The 17729-nt window shown below is 47.5% G+C and overlaps 1 protein-coding gene across 2 annotated transcripts in view; it reads right to left on the bottom strand.

Annotated features, from left to right (window-relative positions):
* Positions 1 to 2564: 2564 nt before the first annotated feature.
* The window catches only part of Tef (TEF transcription factor, PAR bZIP family member), a 30932-nt gene continuing 15767 nt past the window's right edge, over positions 2565 to 17729 (bottom strand). For both annotated transcript variants that reach the window (XM_004650342.2, XM_004650341.2), the window contains exons 2-4: positions 16833 to 17150; positions 7517 to 7737; positions 2565 to 5904 (exon numbers count right to left, since the gene is read on the bottom strand). In XM_004650342.2, the coding sequence (XP_004650399.1) occupies positions 5689 to 5904; positions 7517 to 7737; positions 16833 to 17150 (755 nt within the window). In that variant the 3' untranslated portion in view covers positions 2565 to 5688. The remainder of the gene's footprint in view (positions 5905 to 7516; positions 7738 to 16832; positions 17151 to 17729) is intronic.

Genomic DNA, 17729 nt, shown 5'->3' with positions numbered 1-17729 from the left:
CAAATATAAATAAAAATAAAATATTTAGAACACATAGCTTTAAAATTATTATTTATCTATTTTATTTATTTGGGACACAGAATGGGCATACCAGGGCCTTGAGCCACTGCAAAAGAACTCCAGACCCATGCGCCACCACGTAGCTTATATGGGACCTGGAGAACCAAACCTGGGTCCTTAGGTGTCACAGGCATACACCTTAACCATAGGCCATCTCTCCAGCCCAAAAAGCACACTACCCAGATAAGCCAGATGTAAAAGGTGGTGCATGCATCTAGTTTATTTGCACTAGCTAGAGGATCTGGTGCATCTATTCTCTCTCTGTCTCTCTCTCAAATAAATAAAAAATTTAAAGATGTATTTACATGGGATCTGGATCAAACATGGGTCCTTAGGCTTCACAGGCAAGTGCCTTAACCACTAAGCCATCTCTCCAGTCCTAATTTTATTTTTGAAATTTATTTATTTTTGATTTTTCAAGGTAGTGTCTCACTCTAGCTCAGGCTGACCTGGAATTCACTATGTAGACTCAGGGTAGTCTCGAACTCACAGAAATCCTCCTACCTCTGCCTCACAAGTGCTAGGATTAAAGGCGTGTGCCACCACGCCTGGCTATTATTATTTTTTTTTTTTGAGAAAGACAGAGAGAATGAAAGAGGCAGAGAGACAGAATGGGCACTTCAGGGCCTCCAGCCACTGCAAATGAACTTCTAGGCACATGTACCACCTTGTGCATCTGGCTTATATGGGTCCTGGGGAAATGAACCTAGATCTTTTGGCTTTGAAGGCAAGCACCTTAACCATAAGCGATCTCTCCAGATAAAAAAAATATAAAATTTTGGAGGGCTGGAAAGATGGCTTAGCGGTTAAGGCGCTTGCTTGTACAGTTAAAGGACCCAGGTTTGATTCCCCAGAATCCATGTTAGCCAGATGCACAAAGTGGCACACACATCTGGAGTTTGCAGTGGCTGAAGGCCCTGGTACACCCCTTTTTTCCTCTCTCTCTACCTGCCTCTCTCTCAAATAAATAAAAATGAAATATTTAAAAGCACCTTACGGTGACCTCTGGGATGACTAAAAAGGCACCATAGTGCTGAAATGATAAGTGCTTGGCACTGAAACATCTCTATCACACCTTTCAAGGCTCAGGGTACATTGTGGAAGAGGCGATGGGAAGAATGTAAGAGCCAAAGGAAGGATAGGACTCCTTACAATGCATTCTTCCAGACACAAAATGACCTGAATAGCCATGACCTTAGAGGGCCTGGCACAACCTACACAAGACCAGTATAATAGGAAAAGATGATGACATCAAAATAAGAGAGAGCTGGGCGTGGTGGTGCACACCTTTAATCCCAGCACTCAGGAAGCAGAGGTTACGAGGATCGCTGTGAGTTCAAGGCCACCCTGAGAATACATAGTGATAATTCCATGTCAGTCAGGGCTAGTGAGACCTTACCTTAAAAAAACCAAAAAAACAAAATAATAATAAATATTAGGGCTGGATAGATGGCTTAGCAGTTAAGGTGCTTGCCTGCAAAGCCTAAGGACTCATGTGTGACTCTCCAGGTCCCACATAAGCCAGATACACAGTGATACCAGCAGGCACAAGGTGGTGCGCATGTCTGGAGTTTACTGCAGTTGTTGGGGGCCCTGGGGCTCCCATTCTGTCACTCTCTCTCTAGCATTTTTTTTTTAAATTTATTTATTTATTTATTTATTTGAGAGCGACAGACACAGAAAGACAGATATAGAGAATGGGCGCGCCAGGGCTTCCAGCCTCTGCAAACGAACTCCAGACGCGTGCGCCCCCTTGTGCATCTGGCTAACGTGGGACCTGGGGAACCGAGCCTCGAACCGGGGTCCTTAGGCTTCACAGGCAAGCGCTTAACCGCTAAGCCATCTCTCCAGCCCTCTCTAGCATTTTTTAAAAAAGAAAAAATGCCAGTCTGTTGGGCTTGCTTCAAAAAAGTCTTATTTATTTGAGAGGGAGAGAAAGAAGCAGAGAGAGAGAATGGGCACGCCAGGAACTCTCCAGCCACTGCAAATGAACTCCACATGCATGCGCCCCCTTGTGCATCTGGCTTACGTGGGTCCTGGGGAATCGAACCGAGGTCCTTTCACTTTACAGGTAAATGCCTTAACCACTAAGCCATCTATCTCTCCAGTCCCCTAGTTTTTGACTTTTTTTTTTTTTTTTTAGTTTTTCGAGGTCGAGTCTCACTCTAGCTCAGACTGACATGGAATTCACTATGTAGTCTCAGGATGGCTTTGAACTCATGGCGCTCCTACCTCTGCCTCCCCAGTGTGGGATTAAAGGTGTGCGCCACCACACCCAGCTTTGCTTTGGGTTTTATGTGTCCTTCCTCAAGATAAATGCGGCATGAACTACTTCCATTTTACGGATAAGGGGTTGGGCAACTTGGCCAAGGGCATCTGGCCAGTAGCAGTGACAAGGTTAATGCCTGGGATGGGTTCAGAAGACCAAGTTTTCTGGTTTAATTCTCAAGCCAACACAGAGAAAAACAGATGGGGGATGGGTAACAAAAAAGAGCACCACAAAATTCTCCTCTCAAAATATTTAATTTTGCTTTGAAAAGGATACATTCCCGGCTTCCCTCCCTACACATCACTCCGGCCCTCCAGCAGTGACACACTCGCACACACGCGCACACACACGAACATAAGGCCAATGGGCTGCGATCTGCCTCCACCTCAGCAGCTGGGTGAAGGGGTTTTCTCCTGGCCTCCTTCCCCCACAAAAGGAAGAGGGGCCACTGGAATGCAGGCTCCCAGGGGGACGCAGAGCCCCACACACTCCATCACATCACATGCACTTAGAAAAATAAAACCAAGTGGTGTTCTGGCATTCCAACACCAAAAGATAGCAATCTCTTCCTGGAAATCATCTTTGCCGTTTTCTAGAAAAATTTATTGCACTTAATTAACAGATGTTAAAGGAGCTCTGGGGTGGAGCATCACCATCCATGAAAACCAGGAGCTCCTTGGCTGTCTGTGTGACGAGGGAGCAAAGCTCCCAGGGCCATGTGGAGAGCCCCCACCTGCCCCCAGGCTGCAGCCCCCTCAGCAGGGAGGACAGACCAGCTTTCAGGTTCACTGCCCCGTGCTTCCCCTAAGTGTAGGAGCCAGCCAGGCAAAGCTCGGCCTATGCTTGAGGGTAAGATTGCCCAGGCCCTTCACAGGGCTGCTGGCTCTTTCTAAACGTCTCTCTTTATCTAGATGTTTTGCCTGTGCACATTCTTGCAGCATTTTATCTGAATTTGCCTATGCTGGCCTGAAGTTGCATTGAGGCTTTCTTTCACAAAGCCGAAGACAGGACTTTCAGCAACCCACACGTAGTGGAAAGCCAAGAGGAAGTGGCTGCTCCAGTCCCGGCGCTCATCAGGTGTCAGAGGTATGGGCACAGGAGCTTCAGGCTTCAGCCTAGGGAGTCAGGAGACTCTTCCTTGCAGGACACACAGAGCAGGCACCAGTACTTTCTGCAAGGCTTTGGTTCTTAGGCCAGTGGAGAAGTCAAACTTCCTTAAACATCTTTCCCCATGATGTCAATCTCCTGTCCCTGTCAGGCTTCTGCTCTGACTCACAGGGGCTCTTCCAAGAGTGAAGTAGCCACATTCTTTCCAAGTAAGCACTTTGGAAAGGAACTGGACACCGCCTCCCTGGGGGAAGGAGGGGAGGGCACCACGCGGGCAGGAGGTGGAACCCAGGGGAGACATCCCACGCACTGGGGCTGGAGGTGTCTATCCCTTACAAATATAAAACTGAAAAAACACAAACTTTACATTTTCTACCCAAAGAAAACGAAGAGCTTTTCAGCTCGAGGCTTGTCCACCAATAACAAAATGGAGAACCGCCTCTGGGTGAGCAGTCAGCCCAGAGGGAGAGTGCTGGGCAGGCAATGGGCAGGCAGCCCGGGCAGGCAGGACACTGACATGCTGGGTGCAACTGCCCTGTGTGGTTACAACAGAGTGACAAGTGTGCACATGGTTTTTATAGAACCACAAAGTCAAAGTCAGGGGCCGAGTGGGAGAAGACCTCCCTTGGCCTCAAGGACCCTTGTCAAGTCCCCTGGAGGGGTGAGTGTGCAGGTCCCAGGAGGACCAGGGCTTGCCCTGGATAGAGTTCATGGCCAGAAGACAGTTTCCCCTGGTCTTAACATCAGTTATTTAAAGTCTTTAGAGGTCAGGGGCTGCAGACCCACCATTTAAAATAAAGCCAGTGTTACATACGACAAAACCTCATCAGCCCTGTCCCCATTTCACACAGGCTGCCCGCCCTGGGCAAATACACACAACCCCTTTAGGGTGCCCACCTGACCCAAATGAGAGGTTCCACAACTTTCCTCCATCTTCTGGGCAAAGCAAGAGGACATGTCTAGCCAAACAGCTATGTGGACAATCCCTGGCTCCAGAGACCAACATTCAGGGACTCTAGGCCAGTGTGGATGTCAAAAGCCTGCTATCCTGTGCAAGTTGCTGCACTGTGATGGCAGCAACTGCTGGCAAGGTCTGCCCTGCTGACACCCCTGGGCAGCTTGTACAGGAGGTTTCAGATGTGAGAAAGGGGCCCTCTTCTGCCTTCAGGGAGTGGACTCTGGCCTGGGACACACTGGTGAGCAGAGCAAGAAAACAACGGAGCTTCTCAAGAGACAGCCCCCAGCTCTGGTGCCCACAGCATGAGGAGGGGGTAGAGGCCAGTTTCTTAAAACACCATGCAGGAGAGGCACCCTGGAGCCAGGAAATTCAAGCTTCCTTGGTGAGGGAGGTTTTCTTTTGAATCAGATATCTGAGGGTGATTGCTGGGTGAAAAGAACCAGCTATCCAGAGGCCAGGATAATGGGAGTGAGCCAGGAACCTGCAGGATTGGCCTGGGGAGGAGATGCAAAGGCCTCCTTCAGCACTGGCAACCTGGGCCCAGAGACCAGCCATCCTGGGGAGTCTCTCCTCCACAGCAGGAGAGAGAGGAAGACAATCCTCAGGGTCTTCTCCCCGGCTTCCAGGCCTCAGGCCTTGGAGCCACAACAGAAAAGGGGCATGGGGACTAAGAACTCTTAGGTGTACTTCTGCTGAAGGCCCTAAACCCCCATCCTATTCCAGGCTGTGCACAGACCCAACTCTTGTAGCCTGCCACCATGCACACATTAATGGAGGAGCTGATGTGTCCTGTCTCCAAGAGATAGGAATGGATGTTTCTCACAAAGACTTTCTGGGGAAGGTGAGGTGCACGAAAACACCCCAAGTGGAAATGCACCTGCTACCTGAGACGACGTAAGAGTGACAATAATCATGACTCTGTAGACAGCCCTAGACAGCCCAGACTGGAGACTGAGGGAGAGACTAGGGAAGCCTGAGCATTCTGTAAAAGGAGCCATTTGGACTCCAGAGGTTCCCTTCAGATTCAGTCGGGACATCCAAGAAGAGAAACTTAGGCCGTTCACCCGTCTGCGCAGATTCACTCATGTTCCCCATCAGAGAGGAGGCTGGTCCCCTGGGGAAGTTACCACGTGCGCTGGCCGTGTCATAATGAAGTGAGACGTGAACACTTCCGGAGCAGGCGTGCCACCACATACTCATGACGAGTCCTAAGTCTCCATGTGAGTGTGGGGTCCACGGAGCCCCAGGCAGAGGTCCGAGGTGCAGGCAGTGCCCTGCCAGGTGGGGGCACAGGTTACAGGGGCCCATACTTGGTCTCATACTTGGATACGATGGTCTTGCACTTGCCCACCTCCTTGCGCAGCTCCGCTACCTCCGTCCGCAGGGCTGTGTTCTCCTTCTCCAGGAAGGCTGCCCGGATGGTGATCTGGTTCTCCTTCAAGCGCCGAGCATCCCGGGACCGTTTAGCTGCCACGTTGTTCTTCTTACGTCTTGTCCAATACTTTTCGTCCTGTGGAAACATGTCTATTGGGGTCTCTTGTATTCCCCTGAGGAAACCCCATCTGTCTTTCCCACCTCCCAGATTCTCCTCCATAGTTCTTCGCTATGGCCAGAACCAAAGCTAAGATTCTGGGGAAGAATACTGTGGGATACTTTCCTGCCCTCAGAAGCAAAGGATGAGAAACAAAGTCCTTTGCCAGCTGCACAGTAGAGGAAGGCCTCTGTCTTGATAGGCAACCTGCTGTGTGTGTGGTGCTCCAGTCTAGAGCACCATCCAGGACCTTGCCTTGTTGAGGCATCCTGGGTGTGGTTTAAGGGCTGCAACCTGGGTGTAGTCCCTTGAGTTAAAATCTTCATTCTTGCCGGGCATGGTGGCGCACGCCTTTAATCCCAGCACTCGGGAGGCACAGGTAGGAGGATTGCTGTGAGTTTGAGGCCACCCTGAGACTGCATAGTGAATTCCAGGTCAGCCTGGAACAGTGATCCCCTACCTCAAAAAAACAAAATCTTTATTCTTCAAAACCATCAGCAGTGGGATGGTACAAACGCCTCATCTCTCAATGCCTCAGCTCTTCAATGTAATAACCTGTTTCCAAGAGTCATTTGAGGGTTAAATGTTAATACGTACATAGTGCTCATGACAGTTCTTGGCTCAAAGTACGTACCATGTAAATGTTTATCATCGCCATTCATCTTAGAAACTTCTTCAAGAGGCAGGTCAGGTCTTGTTCTAGCCCAGAGTGACCTGGAATTCACTATGCAGTCTCAAGCTGGCCTTGAACTCACAGCGATCCTACCTCGGCCGCCTCTCCTGAGTGCTGGGATTAAAGGCATGCGCCACCATACCAGGCCAGTCACACCTACTTTACAGAGGAATCTGAGACACAGCTTAGTCCTGTGTTTACTGGGAAAGTGGTGTGTGGCCCTTGTCTGCCTGACTCCAGAGCTCATATGAAGTATTTTCTGTAAGGTTTTCAGAGGATAGAAAAATTACAAAGTTCCTACTTCCCACCACTTCCTACAGAACCATCAGCTAAAGAGCTCATCCCTGAAGATGGCAACATATAAGCTGTCTTGTCCTTTAAAATGAACTTGTTTAACTCCAGTTCTTGTGGTCTAGTGAGCTCTCACATGATGGCTGGGCTAATGCTGGGTGTGGCAGAATGAGAAAACAGCCAGAGATTGCAGAAAGGAGAGAAACTACATTCACTGCGGCCAAACCACAAAGAGCCATCTTTTTTTTTTTTTCCATTTGGTTTTTTGAGGTATGGTCTTGCTCTAGCCCAGGATGACCTGGAATTCACCATGTAGTCTCAGGGTAGCCTCGAACTCATGGCGATCCTCCTACCTCTGCCTCCCAAGTGCTGGGATTAAAGGTGTGTGCCACCACACCTGGCCAGAACCAGCTTTATTCCTACCAAATGGCTGCAAGATGTGACCCAAACTTAAGTCTCTCAATGGTATGCACAAGGAGGGAGGGCTCTTCAGATAAGATCACAAGTGAGGAAACAGTGCTGGGATGGAGCTCGGGCCTCACATGTCCTAGGCAAGTGCTACAGCACTATGCTACACCCCAGCCCGCCCCCACCGCAGTGCCAGACTGCTAAAGGACACCAAGTTACCTTCTGCTCATCGGGGACAAAGACTTTCTTGGCCTTTTTGATCATGGGCTGGGGCTTCAGATCTTCCTCTGCAAACTTGTGCTTCCTGGGGTTGAAGAGCTCCCCACCTGGCACACTAGAGAGGACCAGGTCAGCAGGGTCCGGATTGAAGTTCACATCCACCTCCACACAGCTGGGGTCAATGGGACTGGGAGTCTCCCTCTCCTTTTCCAAGGAAGATTCTGGAAGACAGAGGCAGATGGTCTGGAAGTAGCTTACCGGACTGAAAAGCTTTGTGCTGCCCTTTCCGGCACCTGTTTTAACTCAAGGCTGCACACGCCACTGTCCCTTAAAAAGAAGCAAATCCCAACAGCACCAGACCCTAAGCCGGACAACCATGTGGTCAGTTGACGAGAGGAGCCCTCCCTGTTTGTGTGCTAAGCTCAGAGCCAAGGCTGCACTCATGCTAAGCACGTGATCGACCACTGAGCTGCATCCTCCAGCCCAAGAACTCTCCCCTTTAGGAACAGAATGCTCCAAAGGAAACAGAGGCTCTCAAAACAGATAGAGTTTTCCAAGTGTTTTGTTTCCCTCAGAAATGTTAAGTAAAGCATTAAGTCATTAATTATATCCCCCTCAACTTCCTGTGTCTCAAGTTCTCAAATAATGAGAAACAGCTGAGTCTCTCCATGAAGTACAACAGGCTCAGAGCAGGGACCAAGAAGCTGATGTGGGCTCCAGTTTTGAATCCCTGCACTCACTTAGACCTACACCTCTGGAAGAAAGTGAGGGCCGCTTCTGCTGTACAGACAAGGGTGCAAAGGCTGAAAAATGCTGGTTTTTTCAAGGGTCACACAAGTAAGTGACCAACTGAAATGTGAATCTTGGTCTAACTCCTTATCTTTCCTGCCCTGTGTGGGTGCCACTTTACAGTTAACACTGGATTAATGCCAATTATAGAGTTCAAAGGTTGTATAAGACTTATATTAAAAATGTTGAACCTTTGGGCTGGAGGGATGGCTTAGCAGTTAAGCACTTGCCTGTGAAGCCTAAGGACTCCAGTTGGAAGCTCGATTCCCCAGGACCCATGTTAGCCAGATGCACAAGGGGGCGCACGCGTCTGGAGTTTGTTTGCAGTGGCTGGAGGCCCTGGTGTGCCCATTTTCTCTCCCTCTCTCTCTATCTGCCTCTTTCTCTCTCTCTGTCACTCTCAAATAAATAAATAAAAAAGAACAAAAAATATTTTTAAAAAATGTTGAACCTTTGGCCTACTCATTCAGTTTTACTGATAGAGGTGTACACAAAACATTCAGCCAACAGCTATTTATTGAATACCAACTATATGCCAGCTACTGTCCTGGAAAAGATAACAGAGTAGCAGATGGGTAAAAGTCCCTGCCTTCATGACATGCTACTGGAGCGGGGATAGCTGACAATAAACAAAATTGTTAAAAATCTATCAAAATGGAACTGTTAAGGCAGCTCAGTTGGTAGAGTGCTTGCCGAGCATGCAAGAAGCCCTTCCCCAGCACCACATAAAACCTGGGGTAGTGACACATGCCTGTAGTCCCAGCACTCTCCAAGTGCAGGCAGGAGGACCAGAAATTCAAGGTCTTCAGTGGCTACATGCAAAGTTCAACTTAGGCTACATAAGACTCTGTCACAAACAAAATCTATGAAAACGTTAGGTGCTATGTAAATATTTGGGGGAACATTTCAGGAAGTGTGAACACCTCAGGTATGAAGGTGCTGAGGTAGATGCTTGGCCAATGTGTCATAAGAACAGCAAGGAGACTAAGGTGGCTGCGGCCAATGAATGAATGTTGTAAATCACACCACCACAGCCCCTCAGTAAGACAGGCACCCATGGTTCAGTTTGCCTTATTTGTGCTAAGGATTAAACAATAGGATATCTCTGGAACAGAAAATGTTGAACCTTTAACTTTAGTAAATCCAGTTAAAGGCACTTGTTTGCAAAGCCTGATGGCCCAGGTTCAGTACCCATGTAAAACCAGATGTACAAAGTGCTACATGCATCTGGTGTGTGTTTGCAGGGGCAAGAGGCTCTGGCATGCCCATATTCACACACACACACACACACACACACACACACACACACACACACATACACACACATACACATTCTCTCTCTCTTTCTGTCCATTTCTGTCTGTCTCTCTCAAGCAACTAAATAAAATATAGAAATATATTTAGCCAGTTGTGATGGTGCATGCCTTTAATCCTAGCACTTAGGAGGCTGAGGTAGGAGAATCACCACCCTGAGACTACATAGTGAATTCCAGGTCAGCCTGGACTAGAGTGAGACCCTACCTTGAAAAACCATTAAAAAAAAAGCCAAAATAGGGCTGGAGAGATGACTTAGTAGTTAAAGCACTTGTCTGCAAAGCCTAAGGATCCATGTTTGACTCCCTAGATCTCACATAAGCCAGATAGCAAAGGTGATGCATGCGTCTGGAGTTTGATTACAGTGGCTGGAGGCTCGGGTGTGCCAATTCTCTCCCCTTTACCCTCTCTTTCCCTCTCTTTCGTAAAAAAGAAAATGGTCAATCTGTAGGGCTTGTCTAAAAAGAAAAAAGAAAGGCAAAATAAAGAAAGAACCGGGTGTGGGGGCGTGCACTTTAATCCCAGCACTTGGGAAGCAAAGGTAGGAGGATTGCCATGAGTTCAAGGCCAGCCTGTGACTACATAGTGAATTCCAGGTCAGTCTGGGCTAGAGCGAGACCCTACCATGAAAAAAGAAAAAAAAAGTAAGTCAACCAGCCAGCCATGGTTTGCAGCAGGAAAATTTTGTTCCAGGGAACATTTGACCCTTTAGGATTAGAGGGTGTAACTAGCACAATGTGTACAGAAGCCAGGAAGGCCACTACATACACTATACTGCAAAAGATGTCAAAATTAAAATCAAAGTTCTTCCAGTAGCTTCAACAAAAAATGATCTGAGCTGGGCATGGTGGCACACGCCTTTCATCCCAGCACTCGGGAGGCAGAGGTAGGAGGATCGCCCTGAGTTCAAGGCCACCCTAAGCTACAGCGAGACCCTACCTCTGGAAAAAAAAAAAAAAGATCTGGCCTAAATGTCAACAGTGCTGACAGACTTTTCTCTTGAGGGAAAGCCACTAAAGGGTTTAGGACAGGGTCAGAACATGACAGCTTAGGTTTGAAATCAGATCAGACACATAAACTTGCTGTACCTTGTTAGAGAAGACTATGACAAAGAGGTCTGAGCATCAGAGCAGCGAGTGAGCAGGGACCCCCATGGTAACCGGTACATTTCTGCCTGCCAAATGTGCCATCTGGAAGACACCCACACGATGCACAGGTATGGATGCTCTTCAGCAGTAACCAGATGCTGAGGTGAGGTTAGGTTTCAGGGAGAGAGAGACCCAGGAAACAAAAAAGGTCAAATCCAAAGAAAAGTGATGCTTAAGGGCTAGGGTTTTGAAGAGCTCCCCCTCTCAGGCGGCCTGCTTGGTGTACTAGTTCTAACAAAAGACTTGAAGACCTTGAAATACTGCTGAAGGAAGAGAGACACTCATGGGTCTACTGGTAATGTTCTTAGAACATTATTTTCTGAGACCCATCATTACAAAATATGTCCAAGTTAAGCCGGGCGTGGTGGCACACGCCTTTAATCCCAGCACTCAGGAGGCAGAGGTAGGAGGATCACTGAGATCACTGAAAGGTAGGAGATCCCTGAGACTACAGAGTGAATTCCAGGTCAGCCTGAGCTAGAGTGAGACCCTACCTTGAAAAACAAAAACAAAAACAAACAAAATATGTCCAAATTAAAATTAAGTTAAAATGAAAAGCTGGGGCTGGAGAGATGGCTCAACAGTTAAGGTGCTTGCCTGTAAAGCCTAAGGACCTGTGTTTGATTCTCCAGTACCCACATAAAGCCAGATGCACAACATGATGCATACATCTGGAGTTTGTTTGCAGTGGTTTAGAGGCCCTGTTGTGCCCATTCTCTCTCGCTCTGCCCCTCTTTCAAATAAATAAAAATATTTTAAGAAAATTAAAGGCTGAGGATGGGCATGGTGGCGCATGCCTTTTTTTTAATCCCAGCACTTGGGAGGCAGAGGTAGGAGAATCATTGTGAGTTTAAGGCCAGCCTGAGACTACATAGTGAATTTCAGGCCAATTTGGGCCAAAAAAAAAAAAAAAAAAGGCTGCTATCTAGAACTCCAGTACCCAGGTGACGTGGACAGAACCATTTTGTACCGCATTTGGCAGCAGCTATACAGGATGAATATATGATATATACACACCCACCACCCAGCCAGAACACATACATGTATTTACCAATGACACACACACACATTTTAGTAGTGATATTCACAGCCCAAACTAGAAACACCCCTCTGCCCGTCTACTGTAGAGTAACTGAACTGTAGTGGGCTCACACAATAGAGTATTCTTAGCCACTTGCGGCCTGGCACTCCCAGGGATCCTCCTACCTCAGCCTCCTGCTGAGATTAAAGAAGTGCACCACTAAGGCTGGCTTCTTCCTTCGTTCTTTGAGGCAGGCAGCCCAGCCTGGCCTGGAATTCATAATGATCTTCCTACCTTAGTTTCCTGAGAGACCTAGGATTCTAGGTGCACACTACCATACTTGGTAATAATACATGATGGTTTTCACAAAAAGTTTTATAAAAGAAGCCAGACACTGGGCATGGTGGTACATGCCTTTAATCCTAGCACTGGGAGGCAGAGGTAGGAGGATTGTTGTGAGTTGAGGCCACCCTGAGACTACATAATGAATTCCAGGTCAGCCTGGGCTAGAACTTACCTTGGGGGGGCCGAGGGGGGGGCAGGGAAAAGGATATACAGGACTGGAGAGATGGCTTAGTAGTTAGGGCACTTTCCTATAAAGTGAAGGAACCCAGGTTCAATTCCCCACTACCCATGTGAACCAGATGCACAAGGTGGCTTATGAGTCTGGAGTTCATTTTCAGTGGCTGAAGTCTCTGGTGCACCCATTTTCTCAACTTTCCTCTTTCTTGCTCTTCCTCTCTCAAATAAATAAATAAAATTTTAGAAAAAATAGAGGATTGAAGAGATGACTTAATGGTTAAGACACTTGCCTGCGAAGCCAAAGGACCCAGGTTTGATTCCCCAGGACCCACATAAGCCAGATGCACAAGGTGACACATGCATCAGGAGTTTGTTTAAAGTGGCTAAAGGTCCTGGTGCACCCATTCTCTTTCCCTCCTCTCTCTGCCTCTTTCTCTACCTCTCTCAAATAAATACATAAAAATAAAAGCCAGGCATGGTGGCACACGCCTTTAATCCCAGCACTCAGGAGGCAGAAGTAGGACTGCTATAAGTTTGGGGCCATCCCGACACTACATAGTGAATTCCAGGTCAGCCTAAGCTAGTGAGATCCTACCTTGAAAAACCAATAAATAAATAAATAAAAATAAAAAAAGAGCTTTGGGGGTGTGGTGGCGCACACCTTTAATCCCAGCACTCATGAGGCAAAGGTAGGGGCAGGTAGAGGTAGGACAATTGTAGTGAGTTCATGGCTGTTCTGAGACTACATAGTGAATTCCTGGTCAACCTGGTATCTAGAATGAGACCCTACTTCCAAAAAAAAAAAAGAGTAAAGGCTAGAGAGATGGCTTTGAGGATAACAGACTTGCCTGTGAAAGCTACAGACTCAGGTTTGATTCCCCAGTACCCATGTAAAGCCAGATGCACAAAGTGACAAATAGCTAGTTTGTTTACAGTGGCTGGAGACTGGGTGTACCCATTCTCTCTGCCTGTTTCTCTTCTCTTTCTCTCTGCTTATAAATAAATAAATATAAAAATAAAACAAACATCCATGGTGGTTCATGTTTGTAATTTCAGCCTTCAAAGGCTGAGGGAGGAGAATTAAGGAGTTCCAGGTCAGCCTGGGCTACGTGTGATACTACCTCAAAAAAAAAAAAGGGCTGGAGAGATGGCTTAGTGGTTAAGCGCTTGCCTGTGAAACCTGAGGACCCCGGTTCGAGGCTCGGTTCCCCAGGTCCGACGTTAGCCAGATGCACAAGGGGGCGCACACGTCTGGAGTTCGTTTGCAGTGGCTGGAGGCCCTGGCGCGCCCATTCTCTCTCTCTTTCTATCTACCTCTTTCTCTCTCTCTCTCTATCGCTTTCAAATAAATAACTAAAAATAAACAAAAAAAATTTTAAAAAGAAAGAAAGAAAAGAAAAAGGCTGGGTGTAGTGGCACATACCTTTAATACTAGCGCTTGGGCGGCAGAGGTAGGAGAGGTGGTAGGAGAGGTAGAAGGATTGCTGTACATGGATGGATGAAGGTTCTTGCTTGCAAGGCCCCTGGCCCATGTTCCAATCACCACCCACCCATGTAAAGCCAGGCAGGAATTCATTTGTAGCAACAAGAGACCATCTCACACATACTCTAATACATGTGTGCAAATACATAAGTAAATAGATTTTTTTGTTTATTTTTATTTACTTATTTGAGAGCAACAGACACACAGAGAGAAAGAGAGAGAGAATGGGCATGTCAGGGCCTGTAGCCACTGCAAACGAATTCCAGACTTGTGCGCCTCCTTATGCATCTGGCTAACCTGGGTCCCGGGAAATTGAGTCTTGAACTGGGGTCCTTAGGCTTCACAGGCAAGCACTTAACTGCTAAGCCATCTCTCTAGCCCAGTAAATAGATTTTTTTTAAGTAAGACATTCTGCTTGGCATGGTGGTACATGCCTTTAATCCCAGCATTTAGGAGGCTGAGGCTGGAGAGATAACCTGGAGGTTAATGTGTACCCACATAAGCCAGATGCACTAGGATGCTGAGGGAGGAGAATCACTATGAGTTCCAGGACAGCCTTGACCTACAGAGCGAGTTCCAGGTCAGCCTTGGTCAGAGTGAGACTACCTTGAAGAAGGCCTCTGGTGTGGTGGTGCACGCCTTTAATCCCAGCACATTGCTCAGGAGACAGAGGTAGGACTGCTGTGAATTTGAAGACACCCTCAGATGACATAGGGAATTCCAGGTCAGCCTGGACTACAGCAAGACCCTACCCTACCTGGGAAAAAAAAAATAGGGGCTGCCAAAATGGCTTAGCAATTAAGGTGCTTGCCAGCAAAGCCTAATGATCTAAATTTAATTCCCCAGTACCCACGTAAAGCCAGATGCACAAAGTGGCACATACACCTGGAGTTTGTTTACAGTGGCCAAAGGTCCTAGTACACCCATTCTCTTTGGCTGCCTTCTATCTTTCTCTGTTTGCAAGTAAAATTTAAAAATAAGAACCCTTATTTTTTAGATATATGTTAAAATGTTCATAGATAAAATGGTATAATACCCAGGATTTGATTTAAAATACTTGGTTATAGGGCTAGAGAGATGGCACAGTAACTAAGGCATTTGCCTGCAAAGCCTAATGACCCAGGTTTGATTCCGTAGTATCCACGTAAGCCAGATGCACAAGGTGAAGCATGTGCTAGAGTTCATTTGCAGTGGTTAGAGGCGCTGGCCTGCCCAATCTTTCTCTCTCTCCCTGTACTCTCTCAAATAAATAGTGTTTTTAAAAATTAGATAAAGCTGGGCACGGTGGCGCATGCTCCCGAGTGCTGGGATGAAAGGCATGCACCACCCGGCTAAAAATATTTTTAAAAAGTAGGCCGGGCGTGGTGGTGCATGCCTTTCATCCCAGCACTCAGATGGCAGAGGCAGGAGGATCGCCGTGAGTTCGAGGCCACCTTGAGACTACATAGTGAATTCCAGGCCAGCCTGAGACCCTACCTCAGGGGGAAAAAAAATTATGAGAAAGAGACAAAAAAATATATAAGAAAGGGAAGAGAGGGAGAGAAAGAGAAGGGAGAGAGTATGATTGTGTATATCATGGCCTCTGACAATGAAATGAACTCCAGACCCATACCCCACTTTGTACATTTAGCTTCATGTGGGGTACTGGGGAATCAAACCCAAGCCAGCAGCTTTACAAGCAGACACCTTTATTTATTTACAGGCAGAGAGAAACAATGATCCATGTACCTCTTTGTGCATATGGCTTCATGCAGGTACTGGGGAATTGAAGTATGGTCATTAGGCTTTGCAGGCAAGCATCTGAACCACTGAACCATCTCTCCAGCCCTCTATCTAATTTATTTATTTATTTGAGAGAAAGATGCAGAGAGAAAGAGAGGGAGGGAGAGAGAGAGAGAATTGGTACGCCAGGGGCCTGCAGCTACTAGAATCAAATTCCAGATGTGTGCACGCACCTTGAGTATACATCACCCTGTGCATCTGGCTGAAGTGGAATTTGGGGAGTTGAACATGGGTACTTAAGCTTTGCAGGAAAGTGCCTTAACTGCTAAGCCATCTCTCCAGCCACCCACCCTTTTTTTTTCAAGGTAGGATCTCACTCACTCTAGCTGAGGTGACCTGGAATTCACTATGTAGTCTCAGGGTGGCCTCGAACTCACGGTGATCCTCCTACCTCTGCCTCCAAGTGCTGGGATTAAAGGTGTGTGCCATCACACCTGGGTGTTTTTTTTTTTTTTTAGAGAGAGGCAAATAGAGAGAATGGCTGTGCCTTCAGCCACTGCAAACAAACTCCAGATGCATGCACAACAGCCCTTTTCTGGTTTTTTGAGGTAGTGTCTCACTGAAGCCCAGGCTGACCTAGAATTTGTTACGTAGTCTCAGGCTGGCCTTGAACTCTCCATGATACTCCTACCTCTGCCCCTTGAGTGCTGGGATTTAAAGGCTGAGCTACTACACCCAGCCTTATTGCTGTTTTTGTCTTTGGCTGATCTGTAACTCATGGCAATCCTCCTATCTCTGCCTCCCAAGGGCTGAGATTAAAGGTGTAAATCACCACGCACCAGCTAATAGTGCTAATTCTGTAAGATTCTGATAACCTTGTGCTAATGCCTGGCACAAAATGCTAAATAAATGTTAGCAGTGACAACAACAATGATGATAATCATAATACTGGTGTAAACAGTATTGCCTAAGCTTCCCAATACCTATGGCACAATGCAAGTGGTGTGATGGAGCAAGCACAAACCAAAGAAATGTAGAATGGGATTTTTGTCCTGTGAAGCTTCAGACCAGAAGCTCACTTCTCCATGAGCATCTGCAGTACCTTGACCAAAAAGCAGCTCTGACTGTGGTTAGTATAACCACTATTTTTATCTGCAGCTTGGGGGACAGTGCTTAAGTACAGGGTTCCCCACCCTGTAGCTCACCGGGACCTTGCCTCAGAGAGGGGCACACTGAGAGTACGGGCACAGCAGACCTCAGTAGGAAGTGGGCTCCTTGGATGAGACAGGTAGGCCTGCCCAAAGGCCTGTCACCAACCTGTGCTGGACACGGTCTCAGAGGGTTGAAAGATGGCAGTAGAGGAGGACGGTGGAGACGCTGTGGAAGAGCTGGCAGACTCCTTCCCTTCTAGCTCAGCCACAGGCAGCAGCAGGTTCTGGGCCAGGTGGGTGGGGCTGGCAGGGATGCCGTTCTCCAGTAGGAACTCGTCCAGGTCCATGTACTCCAGGTGGAAAGACTCGCCATCGTAGGGGATGGTCTTGTCCCAGATAGGGGGCATGAGGGAGGCAGAGACGGCCATGGTGCTGGCTGCTGCTGCCTCGTCCTCCTCCAGCTTTTCCTTCCCCTTTTCCTTATCTGCGAACAAAATCTATGATGAGACACCACGCAACAGTAACTCGTCCTAGGAGATGGGCATGAGCCTCAGAAAAGACCCATCTTTCTCAGAGACCACCATGTGTTTTTTAAGACCACACCCTGTCCTCCAGTTATAACCCAGTGCTTCACACACAGGCAAGCTTGGTCTCTTTTTCGGGATGGCATCACACCTTTTACTCTGCCTGGCCTTTCTGGAATGCTGGCCACGTGCCCTTAGACTTGATGTGGTCCCACAGTTAATGCAGAACAGGTTGTGGGTTGTTATCTGCAGCAGAGAGGCTACAAGGAAGGAAATAATTTTTAATCTTTCTTCTTATCTTAGTGTGGAAAGAGCTGAGGTCCTCAAGCCAATAACTTCTTTGTTTTCCTGTCCTGTTCCCTCCAGTCATGATTCTCCATAGAGAACCAAGGCTGCCCAGCACTAGCTGTGTGATGTGTGACCTTAGCGAAGAAATGTAACTTGAGGGCTGGGGAGGTGGCTTAGCAGTTAAGGTGTGTGCCGTGAAGCCTAAGGACACAGGTTTGATTTTCCAGGTCCCATCTAAGCCAGATTCTCAT

This window comes from Jaculus jaculus, chromosome 6 (genome assembly GCF_020740685.1).
Source record: "Jaculus jaculus isolate mJacJac1 chromosome 6, mJacJac1.mat.Y.cur, whole genome shotgun sequence".
Classification (NCBI taxonomy): Eukaryota; Metazoa; Chordata; class Mammalia; order Rodentia; family Dipodidae; genus Jaculus; species Jaculus jaculus.
Note: the sequence above shows the minus strand (reverse complement) of the source record. Positions and strands in the feature narration are given on the sequence as shown.